This window comes from Chroicocephalus ridibundus, chromosome 5 (genome assembly GCF_963924245.1).
Source record: "Chroicocephalus ridibundus chromosome 5, bChrRid1.1, whole genome shotgun sequence".
NCBI lineage: Eukaryota > Metazoa > Chordata > Aves > Charadriiformes > Laridae > Chroicocephalus > Chroicocephalus ridibundus.
In genome coordinates, this window is record NC_086288.1 from 49,077,088 (window position 1) to 49,099,843 (window position 22,756).

Sequence of the window (22,756 nt, forward strand, 5' to 3'; positions counted from 1 at the left end):
ACTTCCATCACACCTACCATGAACTGGATGTTTTGGTAGGACAACAGTGAATGGTTTCGGGCAGAATTTTGCAATGCTGCTGTCTTAGAAGGTGGAAAGTTAGCTCTGCTTTGCATTTTTCATTTGGAGCAAGATGAGTGTTTTTTTTTAAATTTTTCTTCTGGAGCAAGACAGGGGTTTATATATATATATTTTTTTTAATATATATATATGGGGGGGTGCCCTTGTGATTTTTTTATGTATTGTAATTTATTCCTGTCCCAAATCAAAGCCTTTTTCATATTTTAGGTTTACAGCAGCCCATTAAAAAAAGATTACAATTGCTTAATCACTACACTTTTAAAATACCAACTTTTTTGTTTGTATGTATGTGTTTCATTTTAATTTGCCAAAATTATGACACAAAAGATTTCTCAAACTGAAAAAAGGAATATTGAAAGAGAAAACTGGATAAAGTTTTGGTTCTTGACAAAAATATCATTTTCTGATACAAAAACATTTCTGCAAAACACTCCATACCAAGTCCGCTCTGCAGCCATTCAGCTAGAAGTGCTTTTTGTTCTAGAGGAGCCTCCGAAAATATCTTCACTTCTTAAATACCACAGTGTTTATCTCTTTGTGGTCACCAACAACCAGTTGTTACCACGTTTGTGTGGTGACCAAACTTAGAAGCCTCCAGTGACGAGGGCAGAGCAAAGAGAGGTCTGAGAGCAGCCTCGCCATGTAGGGCACTGCCATTGATTTCCCAACAGCACAAGGCTTATGGATGTTTTGGCAGTGTCTCCTGTTTGAAAATGAATGTTCAAGATGGTTTGTTGTTTTTTTGGTTTTTTTTGTTTTTTTTTTTTTTCTGACTCCTTAACACCCTAATCACACTTTTTCAATCTTGGGTATTGGGAAAGGCCAGTAGGAACGAGCACTGGATGGAAGAGTTTAAAGTCTTCTCCAATTTCATTTCTTGGAGAGAAATTTGTTAAAAAAGATTTTAAAGAATATTTTGAGGAAAACCAAAATCTTGGTTACAACTGAAAAAGGCTCCTATGTTGGTGTATGGCCGAAGACTCACCGCTCTGGCCTCGCAGGAAGGCAAACCAACTATTTAAATATCTTTGTTCACATCATTCCCGAATATGGCACAGAGTCAATCATCGTGGGTTTTGTTTCCCTGCAGACATAAACAATGACACTTAGAATTTCCTGCTTGTGCAGCTCTCACACAAATGTCTGTCTATAAGGGAAACGGCTAATTATTAAACCTTGCACTGTGCTTAGACTGGGTTAAACATTGACTAACAAAGTTCAAGGGGAATCCATGACACCGAACGTGAACTTGGGCATCCTATTTCCTAGGAGCTGTTCAAATAAAATGATTAGGTGACAGGATACTGCATGTAGGCAGGAGGGACAAAAAAGGGGACAAAAAAAACAGACCAGATTGACTCAGAAGTAAATGCCTGTCTTTGAAGCCTCGGTGTTTTGGAACATGATGGCAAGTCGTGGGTCGAAGGGGAGTTCTGTTACAAAATAAGTGAATTAAGCTGAGATTTGCAGAGTGTCTGGTTTGTTTTGCTGGAAGTCTTGGAGATGGTGGGCGATTTGGCTGGGAAATCCACGGGGCTCATGAAGCAGGATTTGCATGGTTGGGAAGCAGTTGGAAGGGCAGAGTACAATAGCATTTATCTTAAAATTGTGGTAGATTAACCCCAGAAGTAAACTCAGGGCTGCCTGACTGGATTGTTTCCCGGAGATTATGGGAAGCAAACAGATGCCTTACATTGGCAGGAATGGTCCCTGTGTGAGTTGTGGTGGAGATGCTGGGGGTTTGGGTTAGGTTTGGTGGGAGCAGGTTGGGGCTACGGGGCAGGATTTTCAGTTGGGTTTTGGATCCTCCTGCCTCCCTCAAGCCGGGAGATTTCTAACTTTCTTCCAGAATTAGACAGTTTGTCCTTCCTGGAAACAGGAGGCATAGAAAAAAAAAAAAAAGCCTTTTAATTTCAGAACCTTGAAAACATGTTTTAATGCTATTTCTTTTGAAAAACAAAAACAAAAACCAAAACCAAATTAGAAATGTCATTATTCAGATGGGCTTGCCTTCTTGAATGGGAATGAAAAACGTAGATTGTGTGGGTACATGTGCCGACATACCTTTGTTGTACTTCTCTCTTCTCTAAAAAATGTTTTCTGGTTATCCATTGAACTGCATACCTGAACTGTGCCGTCAGTATAATTTTAGCCTTAGCGTAGAAATGCTAGTCCTCTCTTTTGGCCCATGCTAAGGCCACTGGCAACACTTAAGAAACAATAAATATCTTTTCTTCCACACTAGAAGAGAAACCTTCTAGCATATGAAGTCTGTTTCTTCAAAAGTAATTTGAAGTAATCCTAACTCTCCTCTGTGTTTGCTACCTCAAAACCTAAGGGATAAAGTTACTATTTTTTGCTGCTGAAAAAATGTTCAGCAACACTTGAAATTGAATGTCACCCATGCACGTTTAATTTAATAAGATGGTAATTTCATGTTAAATAAATACCAACTGATTATTGAAAACATATGCTCAAAGGATTTAAAAACCATGTAAGAGATACGTATCTCATCTACTGTTGTTGAACTGCAATAAATCTATGCAATAATCAAGTGCCAATTGTTTAACATACAATAACTATTTTATTAAATCTCAGTGAAATGTGTATGCAGGGCACTTAATTAAATGGAACAAGTTCCCAAATATTCTATTTTTCTTGTTTTTGGAACACTTAGAATAGAAAATTTACTGGCAGCCTTCACCCAAGGGGCTAGTTATTACTCATGTAAAAATATGGCAAGCACTTCTTGTGCTATCAATAAATATCCATTTCATCAGGAAAGCAGCTCCTACCACAGAGGCAGGGCAGAAAGAGAAAATATGTCACTTTACTTGCTGTAAAACGAATCCACAAAGCTGTTTTCTCCATCACTTTGTTGAGCTCAGCTGTGCAGTCCAAGCCTACAACTTGCTCCTGCAAACAGTCTGCTATTCCCAAAGCTACGCCTGACCAGTCAGCGGGGTTGGTCAGCAAATACTTGTCATGTTTTTGTGTTCCTCTCTAAGAGTCTTTGCTATACAGAGATGCTGTTGTTTTTTTCTTTAATCTTTTGATTGTTTTTGATAAGCATTGTTTTTGTCTGTGGGCGCCTAAGTTTTCAAGCCAAGAAGGACCCATTAGCTCATCTGATCTGATCTCTTCATGTCACATGCCAAAGCATTCGGCCTAGTTACCCCTTTGTTGACCCCTACTTTACTTGGCTAATGCATACCTTTTGGAAATGCAAACTGTTTTGTTTTGAAAATATGAAAAGGTTTTGGATTCACCAGTCCTTTGACCTGCTTATTCCAACAGTTAATGGTATACACAGGCAAAACATTCATCCTTTTATCTCTCTGCAAAAGCTCTTTTATCAGTTCACAGAATCACAAAATGGTTTGGGTTGGAAGGGACCTTAAAGATCATCTAGTTCCAATCCCCCTGCCATGGGCAGGGACACCTCCCACTAGACCAGGCTGCTCAAAGCCCCATCCAGCCTGGCCTTGAACACTTCCAGGGATGGGGCATCCACAACTTCTCTGGGCAACCTGTTCCAGTGTCTCACCACCCTCAGAGTAAAGAATTTCTTCCTAATATCTAATCTAAATCTACCCTCTTTCAGTTTGAAACCGTTACCTCTTGTCCTATTGCTGACAGTGATATCGATAATAGTGATAATAACTGTAGGCCCCATTTACGTACTGGAAGGCCGCTATAAGGTCTCCCCAGAGCCTTCTCTTCTCCAGGCTAAATAACCCCAACTCTCTCAGCCTGTCTTCATAGGAGAGGTGCTCCAGCCCTCTGATCATCTTCGTGGCCCTCCTCTGGACCTGCTCCAGCAGGTCCGTGTCTTTCTTATGTTGAGGGCCCTACAGCTGGATGCAGTACTCCAGGTGGGATCTCATGAGAGCAGAGTAGAGGAGGAGAATCACCTCCCTCCCATGACCTGCTGACCGCGCTTCTTTTGATCATTCCTTCCCTCCAGCATGTTGACTGCACCACGTATCTTGGTGTCATTGGCAAACGTGCTGAGGGTGCACTCAATCCCACTGTCCATGTTGCTGACAAAGATGTTGAAGTTCTGCTGTAAAGTTCTGCTCTCCGTGTAATGGCTTCCCACTGTGCGGAGAGACAAAAGTTCCTCTCTCTGAGGAACACGTCCTCATGTTTATTGAAACTCTTGCCATCATTGCTTTGTAAGCCCTTCCCTGTGGGAATTACAGCCCCCAGCATAGGGGGGCCTCTATCCATTAATCCATAGTTACAGCTTGAATACCAATACAAATACTGGTAATAAAGATGTGCAGAGAGTTTAACTGTATAATACTCATGTGAGTCTTGCAGAATCACAGAATCATGGGTTAAACTATTGTAGTAAGGGTTAAGCAGGAGCGTGAGCAGCAGTTGTTCAGCCCAGCTTTCTGGCAATGGATATCCCAAGTTAAACAACTCTGGCAGTAAGTTTAAAACATGACTTTTAGATCGTCCTTTCCAGCCATCCATGTTCATTCTGAAGCATGGGAGAGGTGAAGGAAATCAGCTTTGGTGTGAACTATCCTTGTACTAAGGACTTTGGAGGATCAGGTTTTACAGTGAGGAGTATGGTGAAGGCCAAATGTTGCCTCAAGTGTTGGTGTAAGAGATTGTGTTCACACGGAACGAGTGGTTTGGTTAGTGGCCATTGTCCAACTCCTTCATCTCACTGTCATAATGAAAGATTTCTGTGCTTGGCTGTGTTCTTCTCATAGGACACGCATTGTCTGTGGTACCCTCGTCCCTGATGTTAAATCCTTGCATGTGTTGATGGGTTGTTTGGGTGCTTCATGGTAAATGACTTTGCTAATTTGCTAACACAGCACTTCAAAATAAATCTTATCTTCATGGAAAGTGAATATGTTTGGTATTAAATAATAAAATATATATAACCCATGGGGCTCTTAAAACTTATTTAAATTCTTTATAAACTTTACAATACAGTATGTGGATATTATAAATTACTTTCCATTCCAAGAAACTGTCCGGGCTAGTTGACCTTCCTTGGAATTTCCTCTTTGTAATTATGTTTAATGTGTTAATAAAGTTCACTTTGAACTGTATCATGGCAAATGGTCTCCTAGGACGTGGGTCAGTGCTGGTGTGTTCACCATATGTGAAGCTTGACGTTAGTGTGCAGTTTAGTTGAAGGAATAACAAGGCTAAGTCCAAACAATTGTAGAAGCAGTATCTTCTCCCCAGGTTAGCAGTAAAAGGGGTTCATGGAAAGTTAGGAATGTGGAGTGGGAAATCATTTAGCTTTCACTGCTAGGTGTTACTAAATTATAGCTCTAGGTTCGAGTCACTATCAAAACACCATATATCTAGAAGGTTTTCACACAGAGCTATAAATCATGTTTACTACATGTATAAGTTGAATGAGTGCATGAACTTTGCAATGCAGTCCAGGAAAATATAATTACATGTGTGTGTGTTTTTGACTGTGAGAAATATGGACAGGAAGCTCCAGGCTATTCCACTGTTGTGTCTTAAATACACTTCTAGAAATTGTTTTTACTGCTTCCCGGAAATAGCAATTTGGTAAAGCAAAGAGGCTTTCTTGGGTTTTACATAACTCTTTTTGCCAAGAAGTGGCAACCACCAGCCCTTCCAAGGCACTGGGGGGGAGATCAGGAATGCCTGTAAAGCAGTGTCAGCAGCAGAACAGCAAGTGGGGCTTTTCTGTGGTATAGGATAGTGGAGAGCAGTATTGCAGGATATAAATTGAAAATTGCCCAGCTGTTCAGTAAGACAGGTGTAGGATCTGTCTTTTATATAATGGAACAGAATGGAGATTCCAGTTGCTTGTATTCGTAAATGAGGCAAATAAATCTGCACACTTGTCTGCATCTATACGAACAGAAATATTTAAAACAAATGAGGTGGTCGTGGCGTTTCCTTGTTAATGTTGGACTGAGCTTATATGATCTTGAACAGAAAACCTGGCATCTGACTGGGGTTGTTGGTTTCTTTCTGGGTGTACTTATATGCGTTTGCAGATGGGGAAACTACAAGCAAGAAAATAACTTGGTGGAAAATGCAGGGTCTGAATTGTTTAAATTATATTTTGAGCCTGATTGCACCCTGGCCCTTGGAACTCCAGGCATGATCCCTTCTAGTAACTAAAATGATTTGAATGTTATGGCGCAAAGTTATATTTAGTTCGTATTTGGAGAAAGAATAACAACCAGGCGCGGGGGGAGGCAGCTGCATTCTTGTCACTTCTTCCCAACTCACATCCACAGATGTCAAACCCCACCCTCCCTCCTCGGCCGAAATATTAAGAAATTATTCTCTCAAACTATTGGGTTGAGGACAAGGGGGACTGAAGGAAACCTGCCCCCGCTGGTTTTGTGTCGAGGTAGGGCTTAATTTATTGCAATAGCTCCTTCTGTTCGTACGGGCTGTGAAGTCAGCTGCACCCGCTCCAGCGGGGTGTGGGTTAAAAGGGTGTTTCTCAGCAGCACCCTGTGGCCGTAGAGAGCTGCCTTTGCCTAATGGAAAATTGCAGGAGTGGAAGCAAGAAACAGTGCTTGTTTTCTCTCCCCAATGTTCATTCCCTACACCCCTCCCAACTATAAAAATGTGTAGAAATCTGTCACCATTTCTGGTGGAATATCTACTTGCGACCTTGGTTTTGGCCCTTTCTCCCATATCTCATGGCAAACTGCTGTGGGAAGTTATCTCTGTGTCCAGGAGCATCAGAGGTTGCAGATTCCCAGCACTTACAAAGGCTGATTTTTTTCAAGAATCACTGTCTAATGGCTAAGAAATGAGTTGAGGTATGGCGTAGGGACACCTCCCTCAAGATTTACACCCAGGGCCAGAGAGCAGACTGCTCTCTCCTCCTCTGTCTTCAAAGCATCCAGACTGGAGCTTTGGCTCCATGGGTGCAGGCACGTGGCAATTCACGGGATCCCCCCCATTAGCCAGAAAGATGCTGTATATTGGTATTAAAAAAAAATGTGTTGGTAGACATATGAATTAACAATTTTAACAATCTGGCTTAACAAAATGACTTCGGGTTTCAAAACAATCCCTTATGGCGTTGCCATCCCGCTCTTGTGGTGTTGCCCTGATGCATAACCTGCAAACAGGGCAAGAGCGGCACTACAGCAAGCAGCCATAGGGCAGAACTCTCAAAATGCATTAGATCATTTCTGCTTACGTACAACACAAAGCTGGAGTCTGGGACGGCTGAGATCGTGTCACTGTCTGCTTGAGGAGTAATTGTATCTGCTTTTTGATGCTGCATTGGAGCACAGGACAGAAGCCGACAGCAGCAAGGGATGGGAAGCTGGCAGCAGCCAGGGTTCAACCTGTTTCTACCTCGCTGGCAGCTGTAGGTGAAACAGCAGGTACTTTCCTGGGATTTTGCCTCCCTAAGCAGCTGTAGGAATGTATCCAGCCTGCAGGGTGGCAGGCTGTGCACTGGACTCTGCTCCCGTCCCGCCTTGCTCAGCTGTGAGCGCAGGTGGGCAGCCGCCAAGGGACACCCACCCCAGATCAGTGCCCTGGGAAAGCTGGTGGCTATTGGGCACTCTGCTCTCATGCCCACCCCCTTGGCATGTTATGGGCCAGTTCTGCAAGGTGGGGAGCTCCCTTAAGTACCAGTGGCGCACATAAGGAATTGGGGTGCTCAGCACCTTTTACTGCATCTTTTCACTCTGTTCATATAGTAGAAGATAGAACTGCCGTAGAGAAGCCCTGGAAATTTAGCTCCAGGGGAACCTGAGGGGTTCTAGGCAGCTTAATTTATGGATTCAGAGGGAGAATACGTTTCTGTCTGGATAGTGTGAGATTTCCATGGTATGCCATGCGAGGCAGCGCTGTCAGCAGCACCCACTGCACAGGGGATGTTGCAGAAGAGCCTTTTTGGAAAACACACTTCTCCTCCCCACCGCCTCCCCTCCAAATACTGACAGCGCAGAGTGGCGAGATGTGCCAAAGTGTATCTTGACTTGAAAAGCATTCATCCGTCACTGTTGCAGTCCCAAGGCAGGGCTGTGCAGATATGTAGTGAAATAAGACCCAGTGGATGCCTGTACATAAGAAAGAGAGACAGAGGTCCGTGATGATATCAACATTTTATTCTTGCTGTAGCCATCTACACGAGGTTCAGCTATCATTGGCTTGCCAGGGTCTCTGAAGCCTCTGGTGTATGCGAAGGCACTGATTCCAGAGAGAGAATACTGCTTGTGCAGAAAGTTATTAACGCAAAGATGATAGGTAGTAAAATGGGAATATTTACAGCACCAAATGAACAGAGGCAAGGTTTTAGCATCTATGTCCTGAGGCTGTACCTCATTGAGAAGTGTGTGCAGCTGTACCCAGCAAAATTCAGAGCAGGAAAAAGAGTGGGGGGAAATTTTTATTCCTCATCCCAGTAAAGTCGCTGGAGGTGCTAACGAAGGGCTGCAGAGGACCATGCTAATGTTTTTCTTCTCAGGCAGAAAGGCTTCAAGAAACGCACCCTTTTCTAAATGTCATAAATGTCTGCGAATAGATCCTGTGACAGAGAGCGATCCAACAATTCCTCAGAATGAAAGGTCAATCAAAGGAAAATGGCATTTAGGAGGACCAAGCTTACTGCTGACCCAAACATGTGACAGATCCAGAGGCAACTCTGGTGCTGTCAGGAGAGCTTGTGCAGTCTGCCCCAGCGAGGCACATGACGTGACTGGGAAACTATCTGATTCCTCCAGGTCTCAAAATTCATCAGGAGTCAACCTGAATGTCGGAAGGAAAGGGATTTTGAAGGAGCTACAGCAGGTTTCCAAGTTGGGAGGAGGCTGCTCTCTCTCCACTGTCCCTGCTTGCCCTGCACTAAACATTTTTCCCCAGCACTAATTATAGAACTGTTTTTGTCATTTGAATATGCATGGAGTAGTATCCTGGCTCACAAGATTGCAATGAAGTTGCTCTTAAAGTTTGACTTGGTTTGGTAGGGCTCTAGGTCAGAAAGGACCTCTCCAAGGGCCAACCCAGAATTCCAACAAGGCTGTGGATTTGTCTGGGCAGTTCTGCTCCTTTACACTGAGTGAGATGCTGCACCATGTAGGGAAACGTAGCAGAATTTGGGGCTGGATCCTTGCACGCTGTTGGTGAATTCAGCTTTATCAAAGCAAACGCACACCTCCCCTCCTGATGGGTGGATTTCCTCTTTAAAAGATTCAGCAACGCAGCCTGTGTCAGATCAGCATTCGAAGGATCTTGGGATTATCTCTCCATCCACAGAGCTGGTTGGAGATTTCCCAGGGTGAAGAATATTAAGAGTGTGGTTTGTAGTGCTTAGAAAGACGTGGACAGGCAGAATTTCTCATGGTGTTTTGTCCGTTCCCTCAGAGTATGGGAGGGCACCATCACGTGTGAGACACTGTCCCACAGGTGTCCGCAGAAGGTGTGCAGGGATGGGTGTTATCTTTGCCAGGGACTGACTTTTTCAGAATAAGCACTCTCAAGATCCCCCTTTGGGTCTTCAGGAGTTCATCAGAATCTGAGCGTGTCTAAGACCCATTGATTTAACCAGGCTCTTAGTTAAACTAGTTAATGAGTTTCAAGCTAGTTCATGACTTTTTTCTCAGCTAGAGAAGCATTTCTGTCCACCAGCAAAGCTGCGAAATTCATGAGTGCGATTCAACATGAGTAACTGCAACAGCAGCTCTGTGGTCATTCATGAGCTGGACTGTGTGTATTGCCTTAGTCATGCTGGGGAAAATTCAGGCAGACACTGAAATAATAGGAATTAGTCATGAGGAAGTGCAAATATGACCTCTTTAGCTTATCCCATGTGGGTCCAATCCTGCAAAACACTAGGAACAGGAATAAAATATGAGGGAACAATTCCAAATCCCACAAACATCTTGTGGGTTTTGGGTGCAACTCAGCATTAGCAATCCTTAGCAAAACATTTTGGCCTTATGCAAGAGCAGGGCACTTATTATCACACCCATTAATAGACTATTCTGGGAAGAGCCTTGCTATTGCAGTCTGTGTGGGGAACTCCTGCAGTTAATGAAAAGGCAGAAGAGGCAGATGCAGGAAAAAGACGCTCTGCTTCAGCTTTTCAGACCCTTGGGAAGAAATTCCGGTTTGAATTCAGCCACGGGACCATTCCCGCTGTTTGAGTCTTTACCACTTCTTTTTTCTGAGTGTTGGTCTGTCCAAGTGCATCCTGTTATCATGTGGCAAACAGTGTGTTCACTCTGGCATTCCAGGGACACTCTGTTTTGCATGAAATTATCACCTTTTACAAAGAACAAATATTTGTCAGTCAGGTCAAACCAGCAGGCTTGCCAAGGAATTTATAAAAATATCCTCTTTTGGACTATAAGCAGTGCTAACATGTCAGGCTATGCTGTATCTTTCGGTGAAGCGCTACCCAATGAATGCTTTATGTCTGACAACTGCAGGCTTATGCATCTCAGATAAAGCCCATCTGGTGACTATTAAAGGGAATTACTGTACATACAACATGAAAGGATTTTAAATTTCTTTTGGGGGGGGCAGTGTTTTGTTTTAAGTACCAGTGCTGTTATTCATTTTGCCTTCAGGATAGGTGTTAATTTTAAACAACTGCAGTTGCTTTACCAAATACAGCTGAACAGTTTGTGTAATGGACTCCTCCTTGCTATAGGATGAGGGTGCTTTGGAAGAGCAAAAGAGATTCAGAACCAGGCTTCCCTGGTTATTATTATTATTCCCTGGTTATCAGGAGATGATGATGATGGCAAGGCTACAGCTTCAGGTCTTGCACAAACCAGTATCATCTCTGTTGTTATATCCCTCTGTAATTGCCTGCATTTTTTAGACTTTGTTGTAAGTGATTTTTGGTAAACACCTTTCGCTATATCTCTGTATAGCAGTCAATGTAATGCCCTGTTTGATGACTGGTCTTTAAATCAGTGCTATATCACTGGCAAAAGCAATAACAGTTCTTTCTCTCTCTGTTCTTTCTTAGGTCCCCCAAGAATTGCCGATAAAGTGATTCACCGTCAGTCCGTGAGGCTAGGGAGGACCATCAAGCTCCTGTGCCCAGTGGAGGGCGACCCCCCACCTCTCACCATGTGGATGAAGGATGGACGCACTATCCACAGCGGCTGGACGAGGTTCCGAATCCTTCAGCAGGGGCTGAAAATCAAGGAGGTGGAAAGCGAAGACGCGGGAACCTACATTTGCAAAGCCACCAATGGGTTTGGCAGCACCAACGTGAACTACACCCTCATCGTGATTGGTGAGTAGAGCTGGAGAAAAGCCAAGCCTCACCTTGCTTTGGGGGGAGTGAGAGCGAGCTGATTTCTGTGTAGCTGTCAGTGACTGCAGATTTGCTTTGCTAATCATTTACTGACCTCCACTCTTAACTGGCCCTTTTCAGTGTTTGAGGATTGCCAGAGCTGGCTGTGTTGCTGCACATCTTCTGCTGCAGCCGGCTGCAGGCAGATAAGATTACTCAGTGCCAAAGGTTACAAATAAACAGAAATGATGCAATAGTCACTAGGGTCCAGATCACAATGAATTCCACACAGGAAAGGCTGTGCGATAAGGAGAGGTCACACTGATCTTTATGTTTGCTGTTGGAACAGGATAGCTCTCAAAACAAATGTTAAGGCACCCATATAAAAACGCACAGCTGGAAGATCCAGGTACTGAGCCTTTGCAAAGCATGGTGTCTTCAGGCATAATAATATTTAGATTGGAACAAAGCTCAGAGCTGGCATATGACCCAGGGATGCTCAATTCCTGAGAAATCCTCTCGATGGAGGTAGGATTAAAAAAGCTGCAGATGCCATCTTGGTGATCATGGGTTCTCTGTCTGTGCTTTTGACAGTCTTCAAAGGGCTCGCTTGGCCTGGCGATGGGTTTTGGAGTCGCCTGCTGGGCTGAGCATTCCTGAAGGCCCCCAAAGACACTTCTCTGGGTAATCAGATATTCCTCTGCTGTGGCTGCCCCAGAAATATACTCATTGCTCCTTGTCTGTGAGGAGGGAAGGAGCTGGAGGAAATTTGGCATGCTGGAGGATGCTGAGGGAGCAAAGGGGAGGATTACGAAGCAGGGGATGAGATCAGGTATCTTGCTCACTCCACTGCCTGATCAGCACCCTCAGTATCTGGTCTACAGAGTTCTGTTTCTCTCAGACAGTGGAAGTGAGGACAGAGTTTAGGGCAGATTCCAGCTGCCTACTGGTTGGCACTTGGCCTGTTTTTGTTCTGTTTCTTCTTCACCTTCACAGTAGGAAGGCTGCTGTGGGCTCAGAGCATGTAGCAAACACTTGGTGCTGCTCGATGGAGGATTATCACCCGGTAACAGGGTGATTCTTGGAGGATGCACTTTGCTGCAGAACCTATATGGGAGAGAGACCAGAATGTAAATGCCTTATCAGGAAAGAGATGCTTATGTGATGGAAACCTTCTTGCTATATGACTCCTGTAGCACCAGTGGGATAAAGGCGGAAAAGCCATCTTACAGTTTACATCGTCTGCGGATTTGGTTTTCCTTGTTTGCCTCTTTCCTATCCACATTCATGCATCTTTCTTTGCTACACTGAGCAAAAAGGGTGAAGTGGAAACAGTCTATAAAGAGTCATGTCTATACAGACTCCTTTTGGATGTGCTTTCCAGACTGTTTGGTGTGGAGAAAGGAGTGCTATAGGAGCCTGCTTCAGTCCTCTTTGTGCTTTTGCAGTATGTGGAGGTTGACAAAGTCTTTGATCTTCTGTGTCATCCAGTATCTTCTATAAATCTCAGGGCCCAAGCCAGCTCGCATTATTCCAAGGCAAAGAGCCATCAAGGCATCTGTAAGTCAAAGAAGGCTCTGATTATTCTCGGTAGCACAACAGAAACAAATGAAAGGGAAAAGCCAGGAGGCACAGGGTAAAAGTTGGACTAGAATTCAGGAAAGATTGAGGCAAAAACTCCAATTCAGTTGTTCAGGGAAATTGGATTATCAAATTTAATTGTGTTAAGAACAATAGTGTTCATTATATTTGGCACTGAAAAGCCCTGGGCACAAACACTAGTTATTTGGAGCCTCATCGGGCAGCTATGGAAGGAAATGGCAAGCTCCCACTGGCTTCTGTGGGTGTGAGATTGAGCCCTATGCAAACAAATATTGATCACCAAGTGCCAAGAAAAGGGCAATGTTACAATAAATGCGTGGCAGACATATGGGCTGAGTTACCCTTCATCTCCCTGTATGCTTCTAATGCTGGCTAAACACAGTATTTCGTAGCCTCTTTGCACCTTCCTTCCTTGTTTCACAGTGCACCCTTGTGCATTGTTGTTGCTCGGAACATTTCTGACAGATTACTTATGTCCCTCATCTCCACTGGTACAGATGTGTTCACATAATGTTTCAAGCCAGTTGCTTTTCACTAGAACGATTTCCCTTGAAAACAAATGTTCCCCTAGTGTCTTTCTTGCCAAGGTCTGCAAGTAAACACAAGGTATCACTGACTTGTTCTTTCAAAGGATCCAAACATTTAATGCATTGGCCAGATGCTTGTGTTCGTCTTGGTGAAAATGCTTTTGGTTGAGAGCATATCAGTCCTTTGTTGATTTTTGAGAAGGAGGCAGTGTTTTAAGACCAACTGCATGTGGGTTTTGAGGATCAAGATCAAATTGATGGAGCTGTTTTGTTTGTGCTCCGGAAAGCACAAACTTCATTAGGCGGAGTGGCCTTTTCAACCATATGGCCTCTCTATTCTCCCACTCCTTCAAAGGAGAAAAAGCCCTCTTATTCCAGCTTTACTGCTGACACCAAACATGTAAAACCGTGCAGGTGTCAGACATGGGCAAGGTGGTTAAGATATTAAATCTAGAGTAGCATCAAATGATTTATTAATTGTTGGGACTTGAAAAAATAAAATCCATTTTTAAATGAAAACATTCTGGGAATTGAAGCAGTAATATCTGTAATCCATACAGTAGCTTATTGAAAGAGTTTGAAGTTATGCTATATGCTTGTAACTGAGCTCTGCCACACCACTGGCAAGCGAGGAACTGTCACACCTGTGTTATATACGTGTACACTGCAGCAGGACAAGGTGATGGTTTACCCAAGGTCCTACAGAGACCTGAGACTAAAATTCATCTGTTTTCAACCACTTTGCCTGCACTTAGTGCCACATAACTCTTATCTTAAGTAAGTCTTATTAGTCTCTATAATCCATTAGAGTATAGGGAACCAACAAAAGTCTGTGACATTGTACAAAGGAATAAAAAAGGGCAGTGGATCTGCCAACATCAGTGGGTGCCAGCAGACGTGGCAGAGGTGAGCTCCCTTGTCTATGTTGCACGTTGACCTCTGTGAGATGGAATAATTTTGGTATAAGCCTGTTTGAATGTTGCTTTGTGGCTTTCATGAGAGATCTCGCCTGCAACCAGCCAGCTCAGTGTATGAGCAGAACAAACTTAGGTCTGCCTCTACACGTCTGGTAGACATACCTACACGTTTCCTGGCAGGAGAACTTCTCAGTCTGTAAGTGTGGATGAGACGAATTACTGTGATTTTACAGATGGTAACTAAGGCAAAGAGAGACCAGGTGATTAGACCAAGACCACAAAAAATATGAGCTGTGGCTCAGAGTTGAGTCTAAACCTCTTAAATCTTACCCTAAAAGACTATTCCTCCTTCATAACACTTGGTAAAATCTTTTCTTCCTAATTTAGCGTCTTCCTGCTGCTGCATTGGAAGGGAGTCTTCTCTTATTCTAGGTTTTTGATCTTGCTTCTCAGACAAAGGTTTTGCCAACCCAGATGGTAGCAATTGGTTTCTGCCCTGCTTATTTCCCCATCTTCTCAGACTGCAGGACCCGTATCCCAAAGATCCAAGGAATCCTGCTCTAATACACTCCTGCGTGAAATATAAGCCAGTAAAAGCAGATAACCAATACAAGTCAAAACTACAATTTCCTTTCTTAGCCAGTCTTAATAGTCTTTGTGGCTTACCACAAGATTTGGGATGCCAATTACACTGCAGACAGATTTACAAATGCTGGAAGAGGAACTTCTCTTTAATCAGTATTAAATCAGCATTGCAGTTATTAAGTACAATGGTTCCTTATTGTGGAGAATTATCTGTAGCTCATCAAAACAAATGTGCTGTACCTTCCCAAAAAGTTATTTGTGCAATGGTGCCCATGAAAATCTTATCTTTAAGGTTTTTTCCCAGCTGAATCAATTCATAAGAGCTGATTTATAACCTACAGGTGTGAAATGTAACTTTATTTTGTTTCTAGATTCTTGGTTGAAACCTACAGTTTCGTTAGTGCAGAATAAAACTTCCTTACCAGTGTGCTCTAAAAGGAAGCCTAAGGCCAAAGAGGAAGAAACAAAATTTTGAATAGCTGCTCATTATTTGAAAACTATCCACCTTGCATGCTGAATGGAGGTATGTTCTGCAAAAAAAAAAAAAAAAAAAAAGCATGTGGTGGTGTAACTGAAGCCTGTATCAGGCTGTGGCCAGTCTGGAGAAACTCTGTGGTTGCACATATGGAGCCATCACACGATCCAGCCGTCAGGCCCTCACTGGGAAATCTTTGCCCAAATGGGTGAGATTTTCCTGATTTATGAATAACTGAAAACAAAGTCTTCTAACAAGGAAGTGCTGGACAACCTCCATTACCATCTCTTTCTGCAATAATAAACAGTATCACTCATTCCAGAAGTCTGGTCGTTCTCTGAAGGGAAAATTGTTGGTGAACAGCTGTAGGAAAGACTATGAGTAAATATTTATGCTGTAGCATAATGACCTCTTTCACTAGTGCACAACACAGAGGACCTTTCACTTTCAGAAGTGTTAGGGGCCAAATCCTGCAAGGTGTGCCAGCATTGCAACATGCGGGGCTATTGCTACAGGTGCTGCCAGTAAATACTTCATCTTGCATCAGTTGCACAACCAAGTGATGGAAGATCAAACTGTCTCTATTTTTGCATCTGCATGCATGTTTCTCGTTACCTTCTGTAGCAAAGAAAAAGGAAGCAGCAGCAAGAGTTGGGTTTAGGATTGTCTCTGCACTGTAGATTTCTTGCTTCACTTGGAATTTGTACATTGCCAAAGGCATATCTTGTTTGGGTGCATCTCTGCACACCATCAGAAAATATCAACACTGAAGTCCAAAGAACAGCCACTCCAGTGTTTCTTTTTCTTGTCCCGTATCTCTGACTGCTGTAATTGTTTTTTTCTCTTTTTTTGGTTTATTTGGAGGAAGATTTTGGTGAAGAATCCACCATCCATCAGTTCATGCCTCGCTGTGGTGCGTGGCCCTTTGAGTGACCAAGCCACTTGGCCCCATTTGAGCTGCCGAGCAATAAAATCTTGATGCAGAGAGCAGGAGGAAGAGTGCAGCTTGTTGTCCTAAACCTCTGATGGGCTGTTTGAGCTACATCTTGTTTTCAAAGAAATCAAAATTACTATTAAATGCCTGCTGCCTGTCTGCTGCAATTGATTGCTTGAGAATCTTCCCCGACATCAGAAGATTTATCTTTAAAGTAGCTTTTTCCTGCTGAGCCAGCTGCTATTTTATGCTTTTTTACAGCTTGTCTAAAGACAGCTCTCTTTGATAACAGGCATGTGTGAAAAATTTGCATTAAAATAACCTTTTTTTTAAAGAGTCAGCATAAGTATCCTGAAAAAAAATCATGGCAATGTCTGAATGGGTATTTATTCTAATGTCCTTTTTCTGCTCCTAGTAGTAGAAAATACTGTGTGAAAAAAAAATCAAGTACAGTAAAATATGGTTTGCATTACAGTTCTCCAATGAAGTCATCAATCCGTGCCTCAGAATTCATTTATAGTGCAAAAGCTGAGAAAACATTTGTAGCCCAGAGTCAGGTGCCACCAGCCATCTTGGAAAAGCATGACAAATTCATTTATGTTTGGGTTTTGGCCTCTTAATAAACTCTGGGGACCAGAGAGAGATGTGCTCAGCAAGAAGACGTGAATCAACATTGAGTCAGCAATGCGTGCACCAAGGGACTGCTAATGCTAAGCAAAAACTGAAATGAGTCAAAGCTTAAAAAAAAGAGAAAAAAGGTGCAGTATTTGCATTTGAGAACATGGTGGTGTGGCTTGTGCTGGTCATGGTATGGAGTTCACAATCCATCTATAGCGCATTTACTTCAACGTGAAGTGTGAAAAGCAGCCCATCCAGCGTGGGACCGTTAACACAATCACAGGGCATATAATCATGACTAATGAAGATTAGTCAGTTGTTATATGGAAATGAAGAATTCCTTGTGACAATAAACAGTAACAAAGTTCTCATGTTTAATTTGTTAAGGCCCCAATTCGGCAGCTGGATCTACGTTGGTGGCCTCCTGTGCATACGCAGTGTGATTAACACCAGATGAGGATCTGGCCATAGTCACTAATGCTTAGTAATGGTTATGTTGCTAATTAAAGCTCAGATTGTTTTTGGCCTTCGGGAGCTTAGCAGAAAAGGGGAGCCATAGTTTACTGCAGCAATTGCAATCATTGCACAAGGACTTCTTGTCAGCGTGTGGTGTGGTGTCACTGGGTCACAGTAACCCCTCTGTGGAGATGCAGGTTGGGCTTCAGTTCATAACAAGACCTATCTTAGTGGTGTTGCCAAGTGAGGGTGTCCTGCATGTCAGCCTCTGGGAAGAGGCTGTCAATCTGCATGAACTGATCCCATTGACTAGAGGAGTCAATGAAATGCTCAGTACATAAAATGTGAGTATTTTCATGTTTCGGTGCAAACTCATAGCTAAACACCGTTCATTTGGAAATGAAGCTCCTTTTCCACTGGAAGTGACTCATCATTGACTAATCATGCCCTCACCCAAGCAAGGGCTCTTCCTTCTGAGTGTTTATTAGCGTAGGCATAAAGGCACACACCCTGACCAATCTTGGTGTTGCTCAGGGACTGCACAAGCATGTTAAAAGAAATCTAAAAGCAATTGGGTATTCCTGTCTGCTGAATTTCAGCACTGCTTCATTTCCTCCTCATTTGGGGAATCCCGCTCAGAGTTCAACAAACTCCTTGTCCTCATGAGCAGCATGTTGAGTCCTGGAAAATGTCCACTGTCCTGCGAGAGGAAAGGGGGAGAGGGAAATACTCCAAAATGAAAAGTGATTATTCCTGGATTGCTGCAGAAAACCAATTTCACTTGTTTTAGTCAGTTTGATGAGTGCTACACTGGATTGATGTCACAACAGCCCATAATAGTTTGTTCTTGAAAAGCTCTTTCTCCATAAATAGGTGATGATGTGAGTGACAGTATTAGCTGTGACTGTCCTAAAAATGACTGATCAAAAATGTAGCGACAAGTGATTTGGCTGATGGCTCTTGGTGAATGGGTGTAAAAGGCTGGAAAATATCACAACCGGGCAGCAGTCTTGTTTCTTCCAGGTCCAGATCTATAATGTAACTCGGTGCTAATGCTGTATAATGTCCACAGTTTTTACAAGATCTTTGTTAGGTTTTATTAGTTTCGTTTGATTTTATAACAAACTTCACAGTATGCTTATCAATACATCATGTCCTGGCAAACAAAAGCCTCACTGTTTTGGGTAGATTTCTGTTTTCCCTTCGTGAAGCTGTAACATAGGAGCCAAGTTAAGAAGGTGACAACACCTGTTCACAATTTAAAGGAAATGAAAAGATTTTTTTCCATGAGTGTAAGCATGAAATTCATACGTATATGGATGGATATATAATTTTCCCCTATACTCCATCCTGTGGTAGGCTGCGGCAAACCAGAGCTGCAGCCAGTGTAAATTCGAGGCATGCAGGACATATGGATGCATTTAGTCCGCAATCCTTTGCAGATGCTTTGGAGCGTGTAGCTGCTGCTACACCCATGCAAATAGCAAACTGCAGCTCTGTTTGCTGCATGAATATTGTTTGGGAATGAAAGCAATACACAATGCCAGGCAGGCTGATGTTAAAAGTGTGTTTGATCTGAGCAATTTATGGCTTCCTTCTGTTAAACGCTATTAATAGAATTAGCCTCTGATCCCAACAAATTTGGGGCATACATGTCGGGTTTTTCTCATCAGTATGTCTGAGGCTAAAAACATCTTTTGCCTCTGACTCGATGAATCAGAATTGTCTTTGTTACAATCCTCCATACAGCTAATGGACAGAATTTCAGCCTGTGTTGACAGAACAATGATGATGTGCACAGCCACTGATTTGTCCACACCTATGGATCTATAATGCTTAGAAGTAGCTGCATGTTTGAAGCCAAGGCAGTCCCTGGTCCAAGCAGGTGATATGTATGTGTGTGGAAAGCAAGCATGCAGAAGGTGGTCTAGATTACCAGTAAAGATCTGCTGTGACTGCAGAATAGTAGTTAAGAGTCTTTTAATTAATAGCGCCCCAAGTAGTGAGACGCCATGACACTAATTGCAGACCTGGTCATCAACAGTTTTGAGATATCTACCATCTTGCCAACCATCCAAGATGGCCATCTTCCCCAGGTAGCAGGATCTTTCTGTTAACTTTCCTACAACTACTACTGTCCTCTCCTTTTCCTGACAGTGTTTCCTTGGCACCTGTGCTCCATCCTTCCTCTTCTTGCCAAAGGCTGGGAGTGAATGACTTAGCGTGGCCTCCTTGGACTCAGAGAACCACTGAAGCTGGGTTGAGCTTCATGGGCACAGTGTCTCCAGGAGGTCTCTGCCAGAGAGCTCCGTGCCCCATTCACTAGTGCCATCATACAGCTCCGCTGTCCTCAGTTTGCCTGGTAAATACCACTGATAGTGGTTTTTAGCCAAACTGAAGTCCCTTTGGTATCAGTTAACTCAGAAATGTACAAAAGGCACACTTGTAAATTAAGGCACAGTGTATAATATTCCTTACAGAAAGAACAGCACCAAGTTGGGCTAGTTTATAAGGTGTAGATTGAATGTTGATTTTGGAGGCTCCCTCTTTATGTGTAAAGGCACATACACACCATCAATTGCTCACGTGCTGTTTCTTGATCCATACATGCAGGTATGTTGCCTGTTAAAATGTATGATTGTTGAGGAGGTGTATTTTTACATTCCTGTAGGGTCTGGTTCTCTACCTTTCCTGTGCTGTCTTTGGCATCCACATTAAGAAAAAGATGAAGAAAAGGAAAAAAAAAAAACCAACAAAACTGCTGGAAATTAATGTATAAACCTATTTTAAAATCCAATTTATTTTTGTTTGATGAGAGAAAGAACATATTCTGTGTTGTGCTTGATGAATAATATCATTGTGCTAGAACTCTTTGATGCTTCTTGCTTTATAATAACGTGGGTTTCATAGTCAGAAGTCCTGAGTGTTTACATTATACACTTTTTGGCAATAAATTTGGAAAAGAAGAGAAAAAAAGCACTAATCCCAGGAGTTCTGAAACCCACACTCCTTCTTAAACGTACCCTGTTAAAGACATTAAGTCCCTTGCAAACATCCATCTATCAGCAGTTGAGAGTTTGTAAAAGGCGTACTTTGTTCTGAACTCCCTGCCCTACTGATTATGCACAGTTCTTTTATTTTGTGAATAGGATGACGACCCCTTAGCCTGGTAATGATGACAGATTTATGTATTTTAACACCCAGACGCTGCTGTATTTGTTAAGGGCTGCCAGACTCCAGCAGTGCTGCAACCGTAGTTTATTTTCATTGTCAGTTTGTGCTGCTTTTTAAGGTGTTCTGCAGCCACTGGAAGCAGTGCCGCTGCTGCTCTCAGAGGTTGAGATGTCAGGATGTTAAGAGCATAAGCCACCATACTTGGACTGTTTCCACTCATAAAATGTCAGTTTTACTCTGGTCGCGCTGACGGGGTGGAACCTGCTCCTCGCACTGAAGCCAAGGAAAAGAAGGGAGAAATAAAACCCCTCCGAGCAGTAAAAGGAATCAGATAACAGAAGTTATCCCTTCACTTTCTACTCCCGTGATGTATTTTGCAGCTCTCAAGTTAATGTTTTAAAGAGAACCTTCTTTTAACGTGCAGTAAAAGCGAGGAACATAAACATACCTTGCAAACTTAGCTGTTAAAGCACTGTATGGGTCAACACATCTGTCCTCTATGCAATGCATCTGTCTGTGATTTCTTGTGGGTTGTTTTAAATTACTGCAAGTGGCAGAACAATAGGGAGACAAACAGTAAGAACAATGCTGTTGTTTAATAATAAGCTAAATTATTAACAGGCCTGTACAGAAAATATTTCATGTAAATTAAAAGGAAGCAAATGTTTTTATTTTCCATCACAATGATCCAGTGCAACAAAGGCAGTTGATATCTTTCTTCTTTTCTTCTTTTCTTCTTTTCTTCTTTTCTTCTTTTCTTCTTTTCTTCTTTTCTTCTTTTCTTCTTTTCTTTTCTTCTTTTCTTCTTTTCTTTCTTTCATCTTGCTACAGATATGTGTGTTGCTGTATATGTATGTAATTTTCTTACAGACACACTACAAAGGTTATAGGGCAAAAAAATGCAGAATAGGGATGGTTTTCTGATCTCTTCATGCGAACCAAGCGACTAAATCTTGAGTTTATCACACAGTTGAAATGATGCATAGGACTTCTATTATGTCTTCTTTTTTTTTTTCTTTTTTTTATTTTTACTTCCAATTCATCGTTTCCCTGAAAAATGTTGTCAAGTCAGTTGAACTACTGAGTCGAGTCTGTTTTCAGCTTGATTGTCAACAAAGGGCTTCAAAATATTTGGGACTGAATCCTCCATTGCAAAACTATTTTGATTTGGAAAAAGCATCACCGCCAAATTCTTTGTTGAGTTTTCTTTGGTCCAATATTAGGTGCTTCTCTTCTTAAAGAGAAACCATATGAGTTGGCATGTTGGTTTTGCACTGGGTTTTTTCAAGCTAGAATAAATTATGATGAGCTTTCTGCTGAAATAAACAAGGATCTTCATGTCACTTTTGTTGAATGTGCTGAAGAGCTGGTGACAGTCCTCCTCTTTCACTGGCAGGGCATTTGGGAAGGGAGCTGGATCCACTTCAGATGCAGGCTGGGATTCCCAGACCTGCCTGCTGCTCTCTCCAGAGCAATCCCAGGAATCTCATGGAGGAGAGTGATGGCGTCTCCCCAATCCCCGGCACAGTCCAGTGTTTGGGCTCTGTTTGCAGCGTCTCCTGACAACTGCAAGCCCACTGCAGTTTCTCCTGGTAGCCCTCGCGTGTGCTTTGGCAGGAGAAACTCCAACCCAGGAGAAAGTTGTGGGAATTTGACATCAAGTGGGTTGTTTCAGCCAACATCTCTCGTGAGCTGCTTTGGTTTGAGTGTGGTTTTGCTAATCCCTTTTCTTCAAGGAGGCTTGGAAGACGCAGCAGCCTTCGCTTGTGGGAAGTGAGTAATATTGAGGGTGAATTTTGAGAAGCTGGTCTCTGCCTTTGGCTTGAAACGCAAGCAAGATGCTAGGCATGCTCCTCCCGTCCTGACAGGAGTGCTCTTGAGATGCGAGAACATCTCCTGCTCCACATTAATGGATTGGTTGGCTTCATCTATGGGGAATCCATCAATCCCTTTCCTCTGGGATGGTGTCTGAGAAGCTGTAATTGTAAATTGTAAATGACCTTTGTAAAAATATGTCTGTATGACCTGCAAAAAAAAGAAGTTGTTCTCTGGGTGCTCCGTCCTTGGGTAATTATGGAGAATTTTGTCGTGGCCCCTTGAAACCTTGCCATGATCAACAGGCAAAGGGCAACAACTTTC

The 22,756-nt window shown here is 42.7% G+C and overlaps 1 protein-coding gene across 3 annotated transcripts in view; it reads left to right on the forward strand.

The window, feature by feature from the left end:
• The window catches only part of FGFRL1 (fibroblast growth factor receptor like 1), a 180,818-nt gene that overhangs the window by 77,063 nt on the left and 80,999 nt on the right, over positions 1–22,756 (forward strand). For all 3 annotated transcript variants that reach the window (XM_063336637.1, XM_063336635.1, XM_063336636.1), the window contains exon 3: positions 11,057–11,329. In XM_063336637.1, coding sequence (XP_063192707.1) covers positions 11,057–11,329 — 273 coding nt within the window. The remainder of the gene's footprint in view (positions 1–11,056; positions 11,330–22,756) is intronic.